The following is a 21,746-nucleotide window of genomic DNA, read 5'->3' on the forward strand; positions in this document are numbered from 1 at the left end:
GGGGGGGGGTGTTATGTTGTATATTGCTTTAAGAGCTCGTGTATAGGAATGTTAGAATGATGTTAGTATCTTGGTTCTATTGTATGAGTCATTCTGGTGAAGCTGTTAGGACTTAATACATCGCTTCCCTGGCTCCCACCTGTTGTATTACTTTGCCTTAAATTCAAATAAATGCCTTTACCAAAACACCGTTTCTTATCTGGATATCTACACTACACGAGTCGGTTACAAAATATACCTAAGATAGACAAAACAATGTAATAAATATATATATATATATATACATATATATATACACAGTTTACATTGTAAAAAATAAAATGTGCCAGCGTTACAGGAATAAAATGCATATTTAACAAGTTGACCTCATGTGAATGCCAGATGGCCGTATGGGTCAAGAAATGGGTTGAATTGTTCGTGGAAGTGCCTAAGTAAACAGGTCGACGGTCATACCCGTGGTAATGCGGATGCAGAATGTACGCTAATAGGAATATGGTCTCCCGGTGCTGTCACCTGTTAAAACTCACAGGGAAACTCTGGTTGCATGACCTCTGTGTCACTTACCAAACAACTTCGGGCTCGCTCCGGTCGGCCGAATAAAAACACACAAACACTGAGTTTGCTCCTGGTCGGCCAGGAAGGTCCATGTGCTTTCTTAAAAGCTACCAAATGTTAAATACTTCCCCGAAAAACCCAAGCAACCATATTTATTTACTACATATTTTATATTGATGTCCGCAAGTTAGTTGTCGGCTTAAGGTCGCGAGTATATCTGTATTTTTGTTTGCAAGTATAAAAGTCGTCCCCCATGAACGCGAGGTGGTTGAGTCCGCTCACTGGTCACGTGACCCTCCATGCTGAGTTTTGCCTTTCCTGCCCGGCGTGGAGATTCCAACATGGCTGCGCTCTTGAGATCTGCCCGGCTTGTGCCACTGTCATGTCGCTCTGCTGTACTTCAAAATATCCCCTGTCACGGGGCACCCTCCAGCGCCGCAGCCAAGGCGCTTTCCCTTGCAGCCGCCCGCGCCCACCGTCAGAGCGTGTGAGTCCTATACTTTGCTGCTGCGCATGTTTCTCTACACTCTGCTCTGCAATCATATGACCTAACAGGTCTCGCAAAGGTCGTATTGTTGTCACTTGAGCCTGCTTACCACGTTATTTTATAATTTACACCCACCTTCATTGTGTCAATATTCTATATAGTGGCAACATAGGCTATCCGGTAGACTGTAGGGTTTCACGTGTTTCAGAAATCGTGTACACCAAAGTCATCATGTTGACCCCATTCAAGAGGACTTTTCGCTATCCCATGGAGAAATGCCATTATGGTTGCTCCTACCGCTCACATCAACAAAGGTTGCTTCTCTAGCTTGAACTGTCAAAGGTCAATTGGGCGCTGACCAAAGGTTACATTCCCAGCAAGGCACCATCTGAGTTTGCGTAGCCCCTTCTGGTCACTGCCCAAAACTGCATACCCAACCTGCCCTAGTCTCGCATCGCTTGATAGCACCAAAAACAATATGTCTTCAAGTTCTTTATTAATAATATTGGATTCGCTTTCACTTTTGATCCAGCGGCTACCGAAGGTAGTGAGCCCACCCTAAGCTAAGATTGTCCTCCCTGACACCCGGAAAAGTCGAATCCCCAACCTGAAACTGAGGGGCATATTTGTAAAGAAGATAGGGATAGTAGTGGCCCACAATAGGGCCACTACTATCCCTATCTATCGCACCTCGTATTAGCGTTTGTATCCAAAGGCAATTTAACAGTGGGAAACACTACATGTAAATGCTTAATGTATACACAGAAAGACACAAAGGTGCTACAACAGTTCCGGCACCCTACTACCCAAGGTTGCCCCTGCACATTAGTCACCTCGCTAATGTGTAAAATGTAAGTGTTTTGAGGAACTACACAGAGCACTCTCCAAGAAAGCCACTTAATCTAGAACAATGGTGAATACTATTTCGTATGACAACGTTCTTTACATAATTCTTGTACTAGTATTCTATTGTGAGAACACAGTTGGCGTATATGTGTCCAGACAATGATCTGTTGTCACAAAGAACACAATCCTGTTTCCATTTAAAACTGGTATATTCTGAAGAAACAACACCTCCAGAGAAACTCAGCCAACACTTGTTAACACAATCTTGACTTTTTCAAGGCAGTTAAGTAAAATCGTCACTGGTGTAATACAATTTCTTCTAAAAAACCGTCGCACTAGATCGAGAGTTACTGCTGAATTAGTCTAGAAAGGGGAGGTCTCAACCGGTATCGCCTCTCAATGCCCATGTTCAGGGCTTGAAGGTGGAGGGTTGACCTTGCCTCTTCCAGAGTGCGTAAGTGTATTCACTGACAAATTGTGTATGCTATGTTTCTAATATCGAGGATTTCTCACAAGGTACCCTGGAAGGGTGACATCCAGCTGAGGAACTCTGTCGGGTCAACCAGTCGATCTGGAATTCAGGAGGAGTTACTGCTGCAGGGTATTGCTACTACATTAAATGCACTCCTCGTCCAACCCACTCCATGTGCCTTGTTATACAGGTTATTAACCCATATGTGGTTGACTAAAGGAGGGGAGTAGATATCTTGTACCCAGTTTAGAGGGGGCTACAAACCCCATTAACATTGTGTCTCTTGTGAAATGAGCCAAGGTATGATGGCCTTCTTCGGCCCAGAATGGGTACCACCCCCTTTCAGCAGTTGGGTGAAAGGTCCATGCATTGGTGGATTTTAGCAAAGATGATCCCCCCTCCTAGCTCAAAACAGTTTGCCACCTTGTGTTGTTAGGCCTTGTCATGGCAACTGGCCTCAGTGATGCTGTACAGTGTTCTGGCCTCAGTGTTCAATGCACTCATATCCTGCGTCGGTGGAGTCCAGGTGAGAGAGCGACCTGGGCGCAGTATCCCCTCGTTCACAGGCGAAGAGCCGAGGCAGTAGTACCTTATTTGAGCGTCTGAGACCAGAAGTGCTCCATGGCAGCGGCGACCCTCACACCTTCACTACATTTCTACATTTCCTACTTTTAAGTACTTTGCATCCTGCCTTGTGGGTGACAAGGCCTATATAGGCATTACTTATTCATATTTAAAGGGGAAAATCTGACCAGTCAAAGGGCTTTATTCTGGTGGGTTGAATGGCAGTGTTTAAGCTGATCCACTCAGGTTACTGTGGTAGACCTTAAGCCATGTTTTACACTGTTACAGTAATGGATGGTACAATATGTGCTGCAGTACAATAGTGACTCTTAACTTACGGGCCCTGGATACATTTAGTACCACATACTAGGTACTTGAATGCAAGTTAAATAAACCAGTTAGAAATATGCCAAGTTCCAGTATTTAATTTGAGCAGGATGTTTTCGGTGTCAGACACTGGCACTTACTTGTCAACACAGGCACCTATGACAGCTGCCATATTGGGGTGCTGTTCGTGTCATTTAAAAGATGAGCAGAACAACAGTTGATTATTAATTCAATATGCATTTTAAACCCCTAATACCGGCCCCCAAGCCATTCCTTTTGCTTTGGGGGCCTTGAACAGTCTGAATTGTCACCCTGTAGCAGTGTGATAGTTAGTAGTTGTGTAGGTACTGTCATTGGCAGCAGTGGGAGATGCAAGCTGCAGTGGCCTCCAGAGGAGTGCCCTGGCACATATGGGCTGATTACAATGGTGGAAGGCCCGCCACCTCCAACTGTGCGGTTGCGATCCCTCCGCTATTGAACGACGATTCTCTGCCCGCCAAATTATGATGGTGAGGGGATCTGGACTGCAACCGTGGCGGGCTCATAGACCGCCAGCCACAGATCCGCAACAGGCAATCATTCAGATTGCCTGGCAGAGCGGTCACGCTGCGCAAAATGTATGTGCGAAAGTGCCCTCTTTCTTGCCTTGGTATGCCCCCAATTTTTTCTGAACTGCTGATGTGCTTTGACTAAGTGTGCCCTGGGTTCTTGCCAACCAGGTACCCAGGGCCTTTGTTCCTTCCATAAAACTGTGTTGAAACTAAAACCCAATTGGCATCTCTGGCCACCTATCAGCCCCTAGTAAATGGTACCCTAGGTACCCAGGGCATGGTGACCAGAGAAGACCCCTGATGACTGCAGCACTTATTGTGCCACCTTCAGGGGCCCTGTGCCCTGACACCCACACACTGCCTTAGCAGGCTGAGTGTCTAAGTACAGAACTAAACCAAGAGTCGACATGGCACACATCCCTGTGTGCCCTGCCCCCAGAACCCATTGCCCTGGCATACTTCAGTCACCCCTCTAGCTGGGTGCCCTATGCCAGAGGTGTGGGTACAGGTGCATGAGCCCTGTGCTCCTACAGTACCCAGGGCCATTCCGAAGCCCTGTAAGTGCAGTGATGCCATTAACAGTATATAGTGCTGGGAGGTTGTCATTACGAACTCCACAGCACCATAATGGCTACACTGAAGACTGACAAGTTTGGTACCAAACATCTCAGTACATTAAACCCGCACTGATGCCAGTGTGGGATTTAATTTAAAATGCACCAGAGGGCATCTTAGAGATGCCCCCTGAAAACCTAACCTAGAATCCTGCACCAGAGGGCATCTTAGAGATGCCCCCTGAAAACCTAACCTAGAATCCACGTCTGGGCTGAGTGGCTGCAGAGGCTGCCACAAAGCAGACATGTTGCTGGACCCCTGGCTGGAGAGCCTCCCGCTCTCCTGGGCCTGCAATAATGCACATCCTGGGTGAGGTGCTAGGTCTCCTCCCCGAGGATGGGCAGGGGAAGCTTCAAAGGCATGCAGCCGCTGTGAGCTTCTCCAGACCATTTGCTGTACCCAGCAACTGGCCCTCACCAGTTCTGACCCCCACTCTGCCAACCTATGCCAACCCCACCCCTCAAGTGGGGGAGACGAGTTGAAGTACGACCCCGGGTTCTGGCCATCTTGAAGATGGGGAGCCCTGCCCATTCGCAGCTAGGCTCCTGCCCCTCTCCCACAGGAGAGGAGCAGGCTAGGGGGTGTCCCCACCCGAGGACAGGGACCTATTGGTCCCTGCCCTTCCCCTACCTGTAACACCCCTAAATTCAGTATTTAGGAGCTCCCTGAACCTTCCTTTCTTAGATCCCGATACCACAATAAGAAAGAAGATCAAGAAGAAGACCCGCCGCGTAGCTGCTAACGTGATAAGTGGAAGGGGTCCCAGTAATAAACGAACAAATTGAAGAACAGAAATACAAATAAATCAATCAAGCAACGAATATGTTCACATTGTTTTAATCACAATGTGAATGTATATACCAAATATATACTCTATATCAAACAAGAAAGTACATTAGTGGTTTCACAGTGCCCCAAATAACCAGGGGGGGAGGGAAAGTGATCCTGTGAGGATAAAGTGAAGGGAAGGAGGAAGGAATTTGCAAATGACACTTTAGTCAATGTATATATAAAACATTACTCCATACTACACAGTCTGTGCAGAAATGAGGACCACATGGTTCAAAGTAGTATTTACACAAAACAGCATACTCCACAAAGTTCAAACAATGAAAACAATGAGGCGTGGAGTTGATAACGCAAATGGTTGTCGACGTTTCGACCCTCTAAAATGCAGGTACAATTACTGTCCTTGCGGTGGGGTCTTCATCAGGACGGGGGTAGGGGACACACCTATTTAAAATAAATCCTTAGATTAGCAAGGAGGAATAATATCCCTATTTAATTCCAAGGTGAAAAAAGCACATCGTTATCATCAGGTAATGGTAGGGGATAAGATAATAACTGCGCCACATAGTTAGTTAGTGTGCGTTAGTTAATAGACTCAATCGATCATAAGGGCTTCTACGTTGAGTGATAGTTAAAGCAGCGATAGAAGAACAGTTTTCATTCGTGTGACATTACGGAGAGAAAAAGAGAGCGGCCAAACCGGGGTCGGTGGCAGCGTGTGGACACATCCAAACTGAGTAACACTGGGATAGGCTCGGAGTAAAGGCACAACATATACACAACGGGTCAACTAATGATAGTGATAGTGGACCAAGTGCAGCCTCGGATGTTCACAACAAATGCACACTTACCACAAGGTGGTATTCAAAAGGACGCGGGTTCAGTCTTACAGCGCGGTCCAAAAGTGTCGTCAGTAATGGCGAAACTAGTATTAAAATTGCACGAGGTATTTAGGAGTGGTTCAATTATTAAATGAGACAATAAGCAGTCATAGATAATAGCGCGGGGAGACTTACCACGAGGTGGTAGCTAGACGACCCCAATTCAATCGATGTTGATGGTTCGAGGTGCCGTCAGTAATCGTGAAACTGAGGAATAGAATAAATAACGGGGGCCTAGATATAGTAAAATAGTAAAAGGAAGGCCAGCCGCACCCCAACACTAAAACTCAATGGTCGGATAGGCACTCACCTCAGATTGTAACAAACGCGATCAACAATCGATCGTGAGACAGTCTGGCCGAGTCAGACAGGAGGCTGTGGGCTATTCTAAACGTAAAGGAAGGATACGATGTTGAATCGGCCCATGAAGGGAGGGTAGTTTCACAAATATTAACACACTTCTACATGCCGCTTACCGGGTATGGAGTGAAGCACATCCCGCAACAAGCTGGAAATCGCAATAGCGAAGTCCGGTTCCGGGTGTCATGATATCACCATGGTGATGGAGTCACGTGGTGCCGAGCTCCCGTGTAAGCATGGTAGAAAGACTATCAAGGCGCTAAAGTGCTCGAATTTGATTCAATGAATTTCAAACACAGAACTGTATTAATGATCAAAAAAACGCGTGCTGAAAAGCATTATTAATTGTAAAAACACTTTGCAAGAAACATAGAATTATGGGGGAGATCGTCATTCATATCAGTATTAGACATGCCTGAAGTTAGGAATATTAGTACATGTACTTAAAGGTGATCGAAGGACGTGAGATCACCCATGATTATGGTGATCAAGCCTCCAATGAAACAAGTATGTCTATGACCACCAAAGGGTGTCAAAAAGGGGGGGACCTATTTTGATTCTCATAATTAGGATAGATAATTGAGCAAGGACATATTACCCACAATTACGGTGATATTTCTGGGAAGTGCAATAATTATGTCCATGGTTTACTGCCAATTGCCAGTGGAGGCTAATCCTGGGTGTCGTTTTGCGAAGAGATTGGCAAAATACTAGCACTCGAAATTAGTTTATATATCCGACTAATCCCGGACAGGAGCACACTTACAGTTTATGTATTCAAAGGAAATAACAAATTGAACATCTGATGTCATTACTCAGAAAATCATTCCATATCAGATATAGCTAGATTGGATAGTCTCAGAGACCCAGCAAGAAGTGGCATACTATTAGCATAAAAAAACACGTCCACAAATCTTGCCATTCATTTTAGTTGTTATGCTAGACATATAATGGTCACAACACTGGATTGAGTAATGGATTAGTGCAAAGAGCACTTAGGAAGGAGGAGGCGTACCTCTCACATGAGGGTAAAGGCCGTCCAAAGTCTCACTAGAAGTTGACAGTCACATAAAAGGATCGTGGCGTACCTCTGGCATCAGGGTAAAGGCCACATACGCTTCAGGTTAGTCTTACAGAAAAGTGCATAAAGTTTGATTCAAATGGACGATAGAGTTGCCAATTGAGAAAAAGAGCTATCTTGCTCATTAAGCCCATTTTCAATGGAATTGAACCTTAGCATCCACTTCAGCTCTCGAATATTTAAAATATTCGCGATATTCCCACCCCGGGGTCCTAAGATAGCCTTTTCAAGGATTACCCATTTCAAGCTATCCGGTGTATGACCGGCCGTGGAGAAATGCTCAACCAAAGGTGCACCTTGAGCTTTGCACCTGATCCTACTCATGTGTTGAAGGATCCTTGACTTGGCTTTCTGCTGTGTCTGACCAATGTATATCTTAGAACATGGACATAAGATAGCGTATATGACATTTGTTGAATTACAGTTGGTGTGTGTTCTTAGCGGAATTTTGTGATCAAGGTAAGTGAATTCCTTTGTTTGAATGACACTGTCGCATGCTTTACACTGGCCACATCTGAAATGGCCCACAATGGCAGGCAGATTCCAAACAGTTGTAACAGTAGGGTCATCCTTGTTCTTCAAAAAGGAGTGAACTACATGGTCTTTTACACTTCGGGCTTTCTTGAACGCATGCAGGGGTGGGCTGGCTTGGTTGATGTCATCTGATATTAATTTCCAGTGGTGGTTGATTATGCGTTTAATTCTGTTACTTTGGGTGTTAAAAGTAGTGACGCATACAATCCTGTCTTCCTGATCATTCTTGTCGGTTTTAGGGGTGAGCAACTCCTCACGAGGATAAAACCAAGCTCTTTTCCTCGCTCGCTTGATTAATCTTTGGGGATATCCTCTACTCAAAAGTCGTAGTTTGAGTTCTTCCGATTCCGTAAAGTAATGATCCTTGTGGGAACAGTTTCTGCGAATTCTCAAGAATTGCCCAAATGGCAAATTGTCACGCAGGGCTCTCGGGTGGTGACTATTGTAATGTAACAATGAATTCCTTTCCGTGGGTTTGCGGTAGAGTGTTGTCAGTAGTTGGCCAGAGCATTCATAAATAGTAAGATCAAGGAAATTGATTCTGTGATTGTCGGATTCAATAGTAAATTTGAGGTGTTCTGATTGGTTATTTAGCCAGCCAAAGAACAGCATCAATCCTTCTCGGTCTCCATTCCAGATTAGCAGGATATCGTCTATGTACCGCATCCAGAGACCCAACCGATCTCTGAATGGGTTTACTTGATTAAGAATGGTGTCCTGCTCAAAGGCTGCCATGTACAAAATGGCTACATCCGGGGCAAAGGGCGCCCCCATTGCAACTCCGGATGTTTGAATATAGAACTTGTCTTTAAATATGAAAACGTTTTTAGTCATAGCTATGCGTAATAAAGCCACAATGAACTCTGTCGGTACTTGGACTGGTGCCGTGCGTTGGTGAAGGCAGCGTGCGATGACCATGAGCGCCTCATGTTGGGGAATGGATGTATAAAGGGATACAACATCGCAGGTAGCAAGTCGTTGCTGTGTGGCATCAAATGCGGAGTTTTCAATAATGTTGATGGTGTGCATAGTATCCCGTAGGTATGCAGGAGTGCCTTCAGCCAGAGGTTTTAAGAAGAAATCGATATACTTTCCCAGAGGCTCAAGCATGGAGCCACAGCCCGAGACAATTGGGCGACCAGGGGGAGCTGCCATTGACTTATGAATTTTAGGTAGTGTGTAAATTGTTGCAAGGCGTGGATGTTTCTTGTTTAGAAAATTGAACTCCAGTTCCGATAGGAAACCCTGTTCCAGACCAGCTTGGGTTATCTCCAAGATCTCGCGGGCAATAGTCATTGATGGATCTGATCTCAATTGCTGGTAACTAGTTCCATCGTTCAATTGTCTTAGAATTTCAGACTCATAAGCAGTGACGTCTTGCACCACAATTGCTCCGCCTTTGTCGGCAGGTTTGATGATAAGCTTCTCATTCCGGGCGAGCGATTGCAAAGCCATCTTCTCATTTTTACTGGTGTTGTATTTGGTGAATGACTTAGTTCCCAACAGTTGTAACACATCTCTCATAACAACTGATTCATAGGCGAGAATCTTATGCGACATTGTGCTGTTGAAAGGAACAAATGTGGAAGGTGGTCTGAGCCCAGTGACCGATGGTTGTTTGGTGGGTTCAGAGTTCCGGAAAAAATATTTTAACCTAATCTTCCGAAATAGTTGAACCAATTCCATGTGAATGATAAAAGTATCCGGGTTGTTGGTGGGAACATACGATAGTCCTTTACCCAGTACTTTAATCTCATCATCATTCAAAGTTTGATTAGATATATTGACAACAGGGCTGTCAGTCAACGGTGGAGCTCCTCCAAGTAGTCTGAGTCTAGGATAGGTCTCAAGATTTACTACCATCTGTTGGTTTTGTTTCGGGTCACACGTTCTCCGTGCTGTGGTTCTGTCTGGAATTGCACCTGTTTCTGTGGCTGACCACGGCCTGCATTCCAGGTGTTCGTCCCCTGCTGAGACCCACGTTGTTGACCGCGTTGCCAGTTGTTGCTTCTGCCGCGTGGTGGCCGCCATGACCATTGGCGTTGCCCTAAAAAAGGGTTAAATTGATGCTGTTGGTATTGGGCGTAGTCAGGGTAGTATTGCTGGAAACTGGGGCCTGGTTGTTCCTGATCGCCCTCAGAGCTGAAAGAGGAGTCTGAAAAAGTCTGATAATTTCGTCTACCTCTGTAGCCGCCTCTTCCCCGATTGGTGAATCTACCTTGCTGGTCTTGACGAAAATAATCTTCCTGCAGATAAGGATAGGTTTTCTTCTTGTCATACAGTCTGATGTCGCGTGCCAGTTTCTCAAGTTTCCGATTCTGCGTTGTTAAGTCAAAATCCTTCAGGGTTGCATCAAGATTGGCTATAGTTTCCTTCGCACTTGCGAAGTTGGCATCCGCCGCTATTTCTGCTTTGAGAGTCTTTATTTCAGCTGTAATCACTTGGATTTGGTCCGCTGCAGTTTCCACGCCAAGGACCATCCAATGTCTGGAACACGTAGCTGCTAACAACAGGACGACAACAACTGACTTGGCCCCAGCCCTACCGGCCTGTCGATCCTGGAACCTCAGTGTCCTTTGGTAGAAGTACCGCTGGTTCCTGCATTCTCCCTTCACGTGCTAGACACCCCAATAGTCGCCTAAGGTTGTGCCTAGTATACCTGTATGGCTTGAAGCCTGATTGGTCTGAGGCTTTGATAGTATGAATTACTTGCATCTAGGACTATTGTTGTCTGTCTAAAGCCCCTTGGTAACTCCCCCTTATTTTTGGAGTTATATAGAGCATTGCTTGAATTGGCTTCACCTACTGGCTTCACACACATTTAAGAAATTCCAGTGGCAGACCATTGGGGCCTGGCAATTTGCCACCTTTTAACTGCGTGAGGGTTTCCTCAATCTAACCCTCTTGTATTTCATTATCTACGAGCTTTGTTGCCTCCCTCCCACGCCCTCATTTAGATATCGGAATTTCTTTGAGGACACTGTCCTAGTCCCACCCTTGCACACTGTACTCACGTGGAGTGCATAATCCTCTCAAGTAATCTGCAAATGCCTGTGCTGTCATTGTCTGCCATGTTCCCTCATGGTGTGTAGACTTTCTGTACCCATCTCCAACCTTCCTCCCTTTGTGATAGCCAGACCAGCAACTTTCCTGTCTTGTTATCCGCCTTGTAAATTTTGTATTGTCTGGATTTATAGATCGATCTAGCTTCCTGGTGCATCAGACGTCGGTTGTCCTCCCATATATTCTCTAACTGAGTGGCTAGTGTGGCATCTGGGTGCTCTACGTATTGTTTCCCAGTCTAGTAGTTTCTTCTCTAACTTCCTGACCTCCGTCTCACTCTCCCTCTTTTTCCCTAATATGTGTGCTGTCAGCCGGACCCTCAGCACTGTCTTGTCTGTCTCCCAAATGCTCACCCCGATGCTGAGCTCGTCATGAGCACCGGAGCGCCGTGGCTCATGACGAGCTCAGCTCGTCATGAGTATTGAAGAGGTTAAAAGTTTAGTCAGCCATCTTCTTGAACCTAGCTCTTAATCCAAGCTGGATAACTCCCGTCTCATCGCTAGCCCGCTACGAAAAACCAACAAAATGGTGGAAGGGATTGATAAGAAGAACACCAAGAAAGTGAAACCGGAATCGTCCGTATCTGACTCGCCCATCAAAGCAAAAGCAGACCTTAATAGTACCCTGGATATGATCCTAAAAAAGCTAGCGGAGGTACATGATCTCGCAAAATCAACGAAAACCAACACGGATACTATGCAGCTTGAACTTACTGCAATAAGGGCAGACATGAACTCGGTCCACAAGAGCTTAGATGTAGCAGAGCAAAGGATAAGCGATGTTGAAGACAAATCCAACCTCTCGGCCAAAAATATCTCCCAGCTTCAAAGATCGACTGACTCCCTCAGACGCCAGAACGCGGAATTGGAAGACAGAAATAGGAGGGGTAACATACGCATCTTTGGAGTTCCTGAGAATGCGGAGAAGGATGCTGAATCCTGCGTAGCCTTCCTGGAAGCTTGGATTCCCTCAGTGACGGGCATCTCATTTACCCATGAATTCGAGCTTGACCGAGCTCACAGAGTCCCAACCTTCATCCCTCATGGATACAAAGGCCCGCGTCCGCTGATCTGTAAACCACTGCGATTCCAGCACTCTGAAGCTATCCTACAATTCGCTAGACGTAATCACTCGGTCACCTGGAGAGGCCACAAAATCACCTTCACTCAGGACTACTCGAAGGACACGATGGAAGTCAGAAAAGGCTTCCTAGCCCTAAGGGAAAAACTGAGGTCAAAAGATATACAGTTCTCCTTTGAAGGTCCGGCGAAATTCAAAATCACCATCAATGGCAAACCTCGCTTCTTCTCCAACCCGAATGATCTAGCGATGTTTCTGGAAGATTCACCTACGCAGGCAATGGACTCATCTGTCTTCGCATCTAATAAAAGGAAGACGGACGGCCATGAATCTGACCAATCGAGCACGGGTCATGGCTGAGCTGTCCTCTGACTCGGTGTCCTACAGTAATTTTGTACATACCCGTTTTCTCTTTACTGCCTGCATATGCCGACATATACCAGCTTACATTCCTACCAGCTGTAAGTCCGTGCTTATACTCGTGCTAATTTAGCTGGTTTCCAGTCCCCAAGTTGACCCTCGCCAACAGGTAGGCCCTTCTTTTACATACTCTTGGGCCCTTCGTCATGTTACTAGACTATTCGCTCTGATACTCGGAGAAACTGAAAGACCCATGACCCAAAGACTTGCCTACTGCCACTATGGTTATTTGTTACCTGTAATGGTTTTTGATACTAATCTTTTAGTCTAGCCTAAGATATACACTGCCACGAAAATACGTAATACTAGTTAGTTTTTTTATAAGTCATGTTTGTACATTTTGACTCTAATGTTATCTTTGTTCTGAAACGTAAAGGCCACAGCAGTATCTCCTGCGTAAACATCATGACCCACTGTTTTTCCTATTGCTATATAGCTCAGTATAGTATTAAATCTGGTTGCCCCGACCATTTCCTGCATTTACAGTCAATTTCTCTAATGGCTTGGGATAACCTAGTTATACCCTGTTAGTAAATACTAGCTAGTTATAAGATCTCTCCTGTTATGATGTCATTTTTGACTCTTCCTACGTTGTGCTTGGACGGTACTGCCGTCGCTGCTCCTATGTTCTAGGTTTGGGGGGATGGGAGGGGGGAGGGTTGGGGTATTGTGGTTGCGGGTAAAGGGTGTGGGAGGGGGAGGAGGGGGGAGGAAACTTTTGGATTGTTTCAGTATGCCTTATGTACTCTTGTTTTGCCTTTTGTGTTATCTTTACATGCTCAACAGTACAGTTACCTAACAAACAGAAATACTTCCGGTTGATTGTCTACCACACGTTCTTCCAGCCCTTTTCCCGACATATTCAGATCATACCGCCGAGCTAGGCCAGTTCTGGTTCCAGTATCCACCCATACAGTAACTCTCACAACAGTAGCTTTATTGCTCCATAGGCGATACCCAGCAGCTTCATGACCCACACCAAATCTATATCGGACGGCCTTAACATCGTCTCCCTAAACGTCAAAGGGCTCAATCACCCGGTTAAAAGGAGGAAGGTCTTAGAATATCTTGCTAAAACCAAAGGTGATATTTTCTTACTCCAGGAAACCAAATTATCCAACGAAGACGCTGAATTTATCAACCAATACTGGATATCACATACCCTATGCTCCTCAGCTGTACACAAAAAAAGAGGGGTCATTACACTTATTGCAAAGAATTCCAATATCTCTGTTGTATCACATACTCAAGACACTGATGGTAGGTTAGTCATGGCTCACCTCCTGAAGAACGATGATCACATCCATGTCCTGAATATTTATGGCCCAAATGGAGACGATCCGATCTTTTGGGACTCCATCTCCCCCATACTCGAAACAGTACCCCAAGACGAATTGCTTGTGGTTGGGGGGGATTTCAACCTGCCTCTTGACCCAGTTATAGACCGCCAGTCTCATTGTACCTACCACCCCACACGCTCACACGATAGTTTGAAACGCCTCTGCTCACAATTTGACCTACAAGACTCCTGGCGACTACAGCACCCAGATGGCCGTGATTACACGTTCTACTCGACTCCCCATAACTCCTACTCCAGGATCGATTATATCCTCATCAATAGTCCCTTCACCCACCTTATTGAAGAAACCAACATTGCTCCCAAAATCGTACCAGACCACTCCAGCATCCAAACTAAACTAGTAGGCTCCAGATCTATTCTTCCCCCCAAGAGATGGCGCTTCAATGACGACATTTTCACAAAGCCAGAAAACAAGGAAAAAATTGAATCAGCCATAAGAGACTACCTTGAATTAAACGATACTCCGGGCTCAGACATAGCAAATGTCTGGGACGCACCTAAAGCCACTATAAGAGGGGTGATCATTGGTATTAGAGCGCAAACTAACAAGGCACTGAATCTAGAGCTTGTTACTTTAGAAAGGGACATTAAGATCCTGGAATTATCCCATGCGGCGGACCTCCATAATACTTCGATTCTGAATGACCTCACTAAAAAGAAATACGAATACAGCACGATCCTAAGCAGAAGAGCGGGGGTGTGGGTTAATACATTTAAATCCTTGAGGCTGTGTGAAGGCAACAAAGCAGGGAAACTATTAGCATCTTACCTAAAACATAAAAATAGACAATTCAATATTGCCTCAATCAAGGATCAAAACAATACTATCCAAACTAAACATAACCACATCCTACACCCCTTCAAGTCCTTTTACGAGGATCTGTACAAGAATAAATTAGACTTTGATACTCATGCGTGTTCTACATACCTAAACTCCCTAGGCCTCCCAAAACTCAACGACGTGGATAACCTGAAACTGAATTCCCCGTTTTCCTTACAAGAAGTCTCGGACTCCATCAAAACCCTCAAACGCAATAAAGCACCAGGCCCGACGGCTTCTCTGCCAGTTTCTATAAGGAACTTGGGCCCGCTTTAAGCCCAACCCTTCTAAAATTGTTCCAGTCCTTTCCCTCAAAAAAAGGAGTAACAAAATCAATGAGTGAGGCCACCATTATTATCATACCAAAAGAAGGGAAGGATCCATTACTAACAAAAAACTATAGACCGATATCCTTGATAAACCTGGACTGCAAGATCTACGCAAAAGTCCTAGCGTCCAGACTGGACTTGATCTTACCTAAATTATTTAGTACATCACAGGTTGGGTTCCTAAAGCACCGTATGTCTTATGACAATACGAGACTTCTCTGCCATGTTATAGAAAAGGCCAAGGCATTTGATGCCCCCTCCGTGGCGATTACCTTAGACGCGGAGAAGGCGTTCGACAGAGTGTCCTGGCTCTTCCTTAAACATTGTATGTCCACCTTCAACTTGGGTAATACCTTTATAGATATGGTCATGGCTATGTATCTCTCCCCATCCGCTCGCATTGCCATAAATGGCTCATTGTCAGATCCCTTTAGCCTGGAACAGGGGACCAGACAGGGTTGTCCCCTCTCCCCATCACTCTTTCTACTGGCAATGGAGCCACTCCTCGCCAGCATTAAAAAGAACAAGAACATCAGGGGCGTAAACTTTGGGGATACTTGTGTTAAGCTAGCCGCATATGCGGATGATATCTTGATAGTGACTGAATCTCCGGAGCCTTCCATCACCGCCTTGATGTCAACCATTAAATTATACTCCACCCATTCAGGGTATAAACTTAATCGGGAGAAATCGGAGGTCAAACCATTAAACATCCTAGCCACTAAAGACACGTTGGGGAACTCTGGTCTCTGTTGGCAATCAGGGTTTATAAAATACCTGGGGATAGAGTTGGACTCCCTTATGGAAACCCTTCTACAAAATGAGAAGACCACCCTAAATAAAATAAAAAACCAACTGGATGGATGGTCCCCTCGCTTCATCACGTGGTGGGGTAGAATAGAAACCATCAAAATGATGATATCCCCCCTGGTAAACTACCTTATTTCAATGCTTCCTCTAACACTCACCCAAGACTTCTTCCATAAACTGGACCAATCTATAGCCAACTTCCTGTGGAAAGGGAAAAAAGCGAGAATCAGCATAAAAAAATTACGATTGGACAAATCTTTAGGAGGGGTCAACCTACCGAACTTTAGACTCTATGAGACCGCTTTCCTAGCGAAACAAGGTGCCCACTGGATAGCCCCCGCGATAAACTACACCCCGGTCTGGCTGGAAGTCGAACAAGCAATCCTAAACGGAATCACTCTGGCTGCGGCCCTCTCACTCAATTTAAATGAACTATCCCACTCGAAATCGATCTTTCGCAACACAAAAACGGCTCTTCTTAAAATCGATAAATTCCTAGATCATAGCATATGCCACTCAGGTTGGGAATCTTTATGGAACAATCGATACATATTACACAAAGGCAAACATCTGCATAATTCTCAGTGGGTTAAGAAAGGCATCTTCTTCCCGCACCAATTATTCGTGGGGTCATACTCTATCCCGTTCAGAGTCTTGCAAACTACCTATGGCCTGGCGCCGCTAGACTTTTATACCTTCCTAAACATAAAAACAGCACTCTCTAGGGCGAAACTCTCCCTAACACCACCCTCCCTCCCATCTTACCTCAGTAGATTAAACAGACTTGAGCATCAAGTATCACATCTTTACAAACGTACTCGCCCCCAACATACCAAACTCACCGCTCCACTCACTCAGTTTTGGTCCGAAATGTCATCTAGACCAATTTCAGAGGAGGACTGGGCCAATACCTGGGAATCTTGCATGCGACATAAAATTAGCCCGACTTTATCCCAGACCAAATATTGGTTCCTCCACAAAACCTTCTGGACTCCTGCGCGTCTTTATGCCCATAACATCAGCCAAGACGCCTTCTGCTGGAACTGTAAACGGGCGGAGGGCGATCTCGCACACATTATTCTACATTGCGACTGTGTTACCCAATTCTGGGACAAGATATTCGACTTCATCAGAAAAATTTTCCCCATCTCCCCGTCCAGAGAACTTCCTTACCTAGCTTTTGGTTTCACCCTAGAGCCCTCCCTCCACGCCGACGACAGGGCGTTACTTGATCTCATGCTCACTGCAGCTGTTAAAATTGTCCTCTGTAATTGGAAGGATTCTAGCAAGGCTACCTTTGCTTGCTGGCTTAACTGGATAATTAACATCAGGGGAGCGGATAACATAGCTCTCCAACAATCACCATTGCGCCCCCCTATGAGAAAGATGTGGTCTACCCTTGACAGTTATTTTACCACCCATAAACCACCTTAGACATTATCCCCCCCCCTCCGTTCCACTTGACACCATCACAATCCAACAGTGTGGAGCTAATCTGTTACTTCTGTTCACCCTGAATTCCTGAGCCCCATCGACATACCTTTGGTGCTCTAATTTACATGAAACTGCCCGGACACACCGCCTACGGAAGTATGTATTATCGTGTAACCTATTGTGTATTGCTTTTTACCCCTTTCGCTCTATTGTAATGTACTGTTCATCTGTATTAATGTATGTCTTTAAGTCTGTATTTTTTGTATTTATTTAATACTGAAACACCCAATAAAAACCTATTTGAATTAAAAAAAAAAAAAAAGTTTAGTCAGTTTATTGTGTAAAGTCATGCCGTATTTCAGAGGCTTGATCTGTTTATTATGAAAAGTTATGACAAAGCCTTTTGGCCTGACCTACTTTTTGTGAAAAGCATGCATTAAATAGACTTTTACGGGTAGATTGTTGTATCTCTATGCTAAAGCCTTTTGGCAGGTATTTTGTAACATGGAATCTCATAGATTACTGTAGTAGGCAATGGTTTTGGTAACCCACCCGTACAACGCATTTGGATAGACCCTAATGGCGATGCTGTTAGTGAAACAAGAGGCAAGTCAGGGGTCAGGAGCAAACGTTTTAGCCTATTAAATAAAACCAAATAGGGCTTTTTGGTACAGCGGGAATGCTGAGCTTGCATATTGGAAGCTGCTCTTATATGTGATTATAAACAAAAAGGTGGCTCTGCAAAATATTTTAAAAATATTTGGTTAGGATGACATAACAAGACTAGCTTATGGGTCAAATACATTACAGTTGGGCTGTGTAGATTATTCAAGTTACTGTACCTGCAGGTCTAGTAACCCTTTTATGATTTTCAAGGCTTGTCTTATGGGAACGCTTATGACCAACACAGGTCTGAGTTGGTTATGGTGAGAAACCAATGATAAAGGTTATAGGTCTGATTGTGTATAATGAAAAGTTATGGTAAAGGTAATAGCACTGCCATGTTGTTTGTGAAAAACATATTTTAAAGACATTTAAGGGTAGATTGTTATTACACTGTAATAATAATCTACCCTTATGTATTAAAGCCACCAGATAGGTATTTTGTGACATGGAGTCTCTTAGATTAGTTTTGATGCTGGTTATCTCCTCCTATAACCCATGAGCATAGAAGGTTTGCAGTGTCAGAATCCTTGTTTCGCCCTCTTAGGCGAGAGAGTACTTTGCCTTGCGAACTGTAATTTTGTTTACAATGAGATTTTATGACTTTAAACCTAATGGTTACCTTGTGAGGAAACTTAAGTACAATTTAAAAAGGCCTCAGTTGGTTATGGTGACAATAGCGCCTGACATTCATTGTCAAAAGCATCTGTTCTAATCAATGTAGATTTTAGGGTGAATTGTTATTTCCCTGTATTAAAGACTACAGATGAGTGTTTTGTTATATGAAGTGCCACAAATTACCTTTGGCGGAAAGGAATTTGATGTTGGTTGCAGCCTCTGACACACCCTAGAGAGAGAATATTTGCACTGTAATAATTCTTGCTTGAATCTCTTCTTAGCTGTATGCCAAGATCTTGCAATAATAAATAATAGCATAATACATATATCTATATATCCAAATCTATATCCATATAGATATACATGGGGCCTTTGGGTCAGCTCTGTACTACCATTGGTCTGTCTGTCATCTACTCTTTGCTTTCATCTATGACCCAGCCTGCTTGGGATAACTGTTCAGTCCACATCAATGATTGGTTCTCTTGCCCTGTGATGGATGGCTTTTTCTGATCACGTGTACATTCACCTAAAAATGAGTACGCTTCAATGTCGAGACTTGTGGGCCTGACCTTTAGTTTTCAATATCTTCCTTTTAAAGTTCCACTATCCTTTTTTTGCTTCTCCTCTCTGTATATTTTAATGTTTCTTAGGAGAACACTACACTTTTCAGGCAGTGTTAACAGGTTGCTTGCTTTTATCTACAGTGCACTGGTAGCTGGCGTGAGTAGATCTGACAGCGTGCTGATGTACAGGAGTTCCACGTTAATAAGCATGTCACCAGGCAAAATACTCTAGGAGTCCTGATTTATACCCTCAGTGGGTCTTTTAACAAATCGATTTACTTATATTGATACATAGAGAGGTGTGGGTGGCTGGGAGTAACACAAATGAAATCATATTATCGAAACCCCAGTCACTGTGTAGATTAGGTTTTTATAGTCCTGAAGTAAAGCTGGTAGGACATTCACATGACTAAATTAGGCTTGGAACATTTCGACCTTCATCTGCCTTAGATAATCACTTCTAGTAGGTGGCACCACACAATTTAATACAGGCAGTAGGACTCAATCATTAAAATATTTCTGATGCGTACATCCTGTCCTATTTTTATCCCACTCTTTCACATATTTACTTAAAGTACACCAATCTACTTTTTTACCCACACTTCAGCAGACAGCTTATGGGTGCCCATCTGGCAAAGCAGCAGCGGCCCGACATGGAGTAAAAGCCCAATGATGAAGCATTATACCTGTCTAGATGTGTCAGGGTATTGGTACCTACAAAGTAATGCTCCCTGTAGACCTTGGAACTTAACTGACCGTAGCAGACAAATCCGTACTTACTAGGAACTGAATACCTCTGTGATCTTGATAGGATGTTTCAGGCCCATGCAAGTCTTTGGTGTTCAGCGTTTTAAAATGCCAATTTTCATCACCTATATTTTCATGAGTTAATAAAACCAGGATCATGCCCCTAGTAACATAGAATTGCCGACAGCTGATGAAATGCCTTCATGCTGAACTGTGTGCTGGTTATAGTTTGTAATGGTATTTTATTTGAACTGGACATTTCAAATGATTGTTGCTATAACTATCGTGTTTTTTTAGAAGCAACAGCAGCTCTGTGTTTTATAACATGAGTATCTTAAATCTTTTTCATTTTTTTGACTACAGTAAGCTTTTAGCTGCCTATGGAAAGACCTCTTGTGGGCCAGACAAAATCCTGCAGTGGGCTTTGTGCCAGCCCACTGTTTACCTTTGGTACGCTTTCTTGTCACTCATTTGCTTATTATTCAGTGGCCTCCCTTCCTCCTCTTGTATTTGTCCCGCTCCAGCAGCATTGCTTCTCTACCGTCCTTTTGACTATGAGCAGTGGAAGGGTGCAAGTATTCCAAACAAGATTATGGTCTAGATGGTTCCCTGAATGTGAGCAGTGGGAGGATGCAAGCCATCCATTCAGGGCACCATTTCTTGACTTAGTCTCTTTGTGTTTATCCGGTTTACAACTTTTGGCTGCCAAACCTCGGATTTTTCAGGTGTCACAAGATAATGAGACTGGCAATTTTTGGTCTCAGATGAAATGGTTGGCAACTTAAGCAGTGATAATGTAAATTTCAGACTGAAGTAGGTTAGCAGCCTGTGGCTATCAAGCATTGGCAAGGCCAATCAGTCTCGCCTTTGGGACCTCTGCCAGTTGTTGTTAGAGATGGTGTACAGCATAGCCAAAGAAGAGAAGAAAAAAAAGCCTATGACATGACTGTCTGTGTCAATTTGTAGGTGTGCTTGCCATGCATGTGTGCCTACCAAATTACGCCAATTGTTGAGGGGGAGAAGCACGAGGGGAATACATCAAAGAGTGGATCTGGGGGAAACATACGGGTGAGAGAGAGCAATACAGAGTGCAATGGACTGGTAGAGAGACGTACACATGTGACCACTGCAAAAACACCTGCACTCTCATTGAGCGCTTAACCAAAAATAAAACAAGAATTGACATAGCCAATAGGTCTCGCCTTTGGGACATTATAACTGTTTAGCCATGCAACAGTTGATGTTGCACCAAGGATCTTGTGCTGCATAATTAAATACTTACAAGGTCCCAAAGGCGACACCTATTGGCTATGTGACGACGAGCTAACAGCAGGAACACGCATTAAACAATCCTTTTGCTGTTATGTTTACTTTCTGTGGTTTGCATTCCTTGCCCTTTACCTACACTCACAAGCAAATATTAGTTTGTTTACTGGGCAATCATGGGACAAAGGATGAAACTTGCAATAAGACTCCCCCTGCCCTGAGACACGCTTACTGTGGGGCCGCTCTGACAGTACGATTCAGAAAAGGGGGGTGGTGATGGACAGAGTATCTGAATTAAGCAGAATACTACTACCCAGTCAGCAGATCAGGGCTTAATCCATCACCGTTTTTTAGCTCACTGCACCATCCCAGCTTAGAACCTGGCTACATGCAAATTAGTCTGTCCCTGGCCCAGTGCATCATGGGGACAGGGCAGACCAAACTACCAAGCCAATTCTTTTACTGGAAAGGAAACAGGCTTCCGGGGACCGGTTTCTGGCATTACAGCCGT

The 21,746-nt window shown here is 44.4% G+C and overlaps 1 protein-coding gene across 1 annotated transcript in view; it reads left to right on the top strand.

The window, feature by feature from the left end:
- The first annotated feature begins 854 nt into the window (after positions 1-854).
- Positions 855-21,746, top strand: part of LRPPRC (leucine rich pentatricopeptide repeat containing) — a 675,215-nt gene continuing 654,323 nt past the window's right edge. The window contains exon 1 of the mRNA XM_086927797.1: positions 855-1,042. Coding sequence (XP_086783923.1) covers positions 855-1,042 — 188 coding nt within the window. The remainder of the gene's footprint in view (positions 1,043-21,746) is intronic.

This window comes from Lissotriton vulgaris, chromosome 6, assembly GCF_964263255.1.
Source record: "Lissotriton vulgaris chromosome 6, aLisVul1.2, whole genome shotgun sequence".
In the NCBI taxonomy this organism is placed as follows: domain Eukaryota; kingdom Metazoa; phylum Chordata; class Amphibia; order Caudata; family Salamandridae; genus Lissotriton; species Lissotriton vulgaris.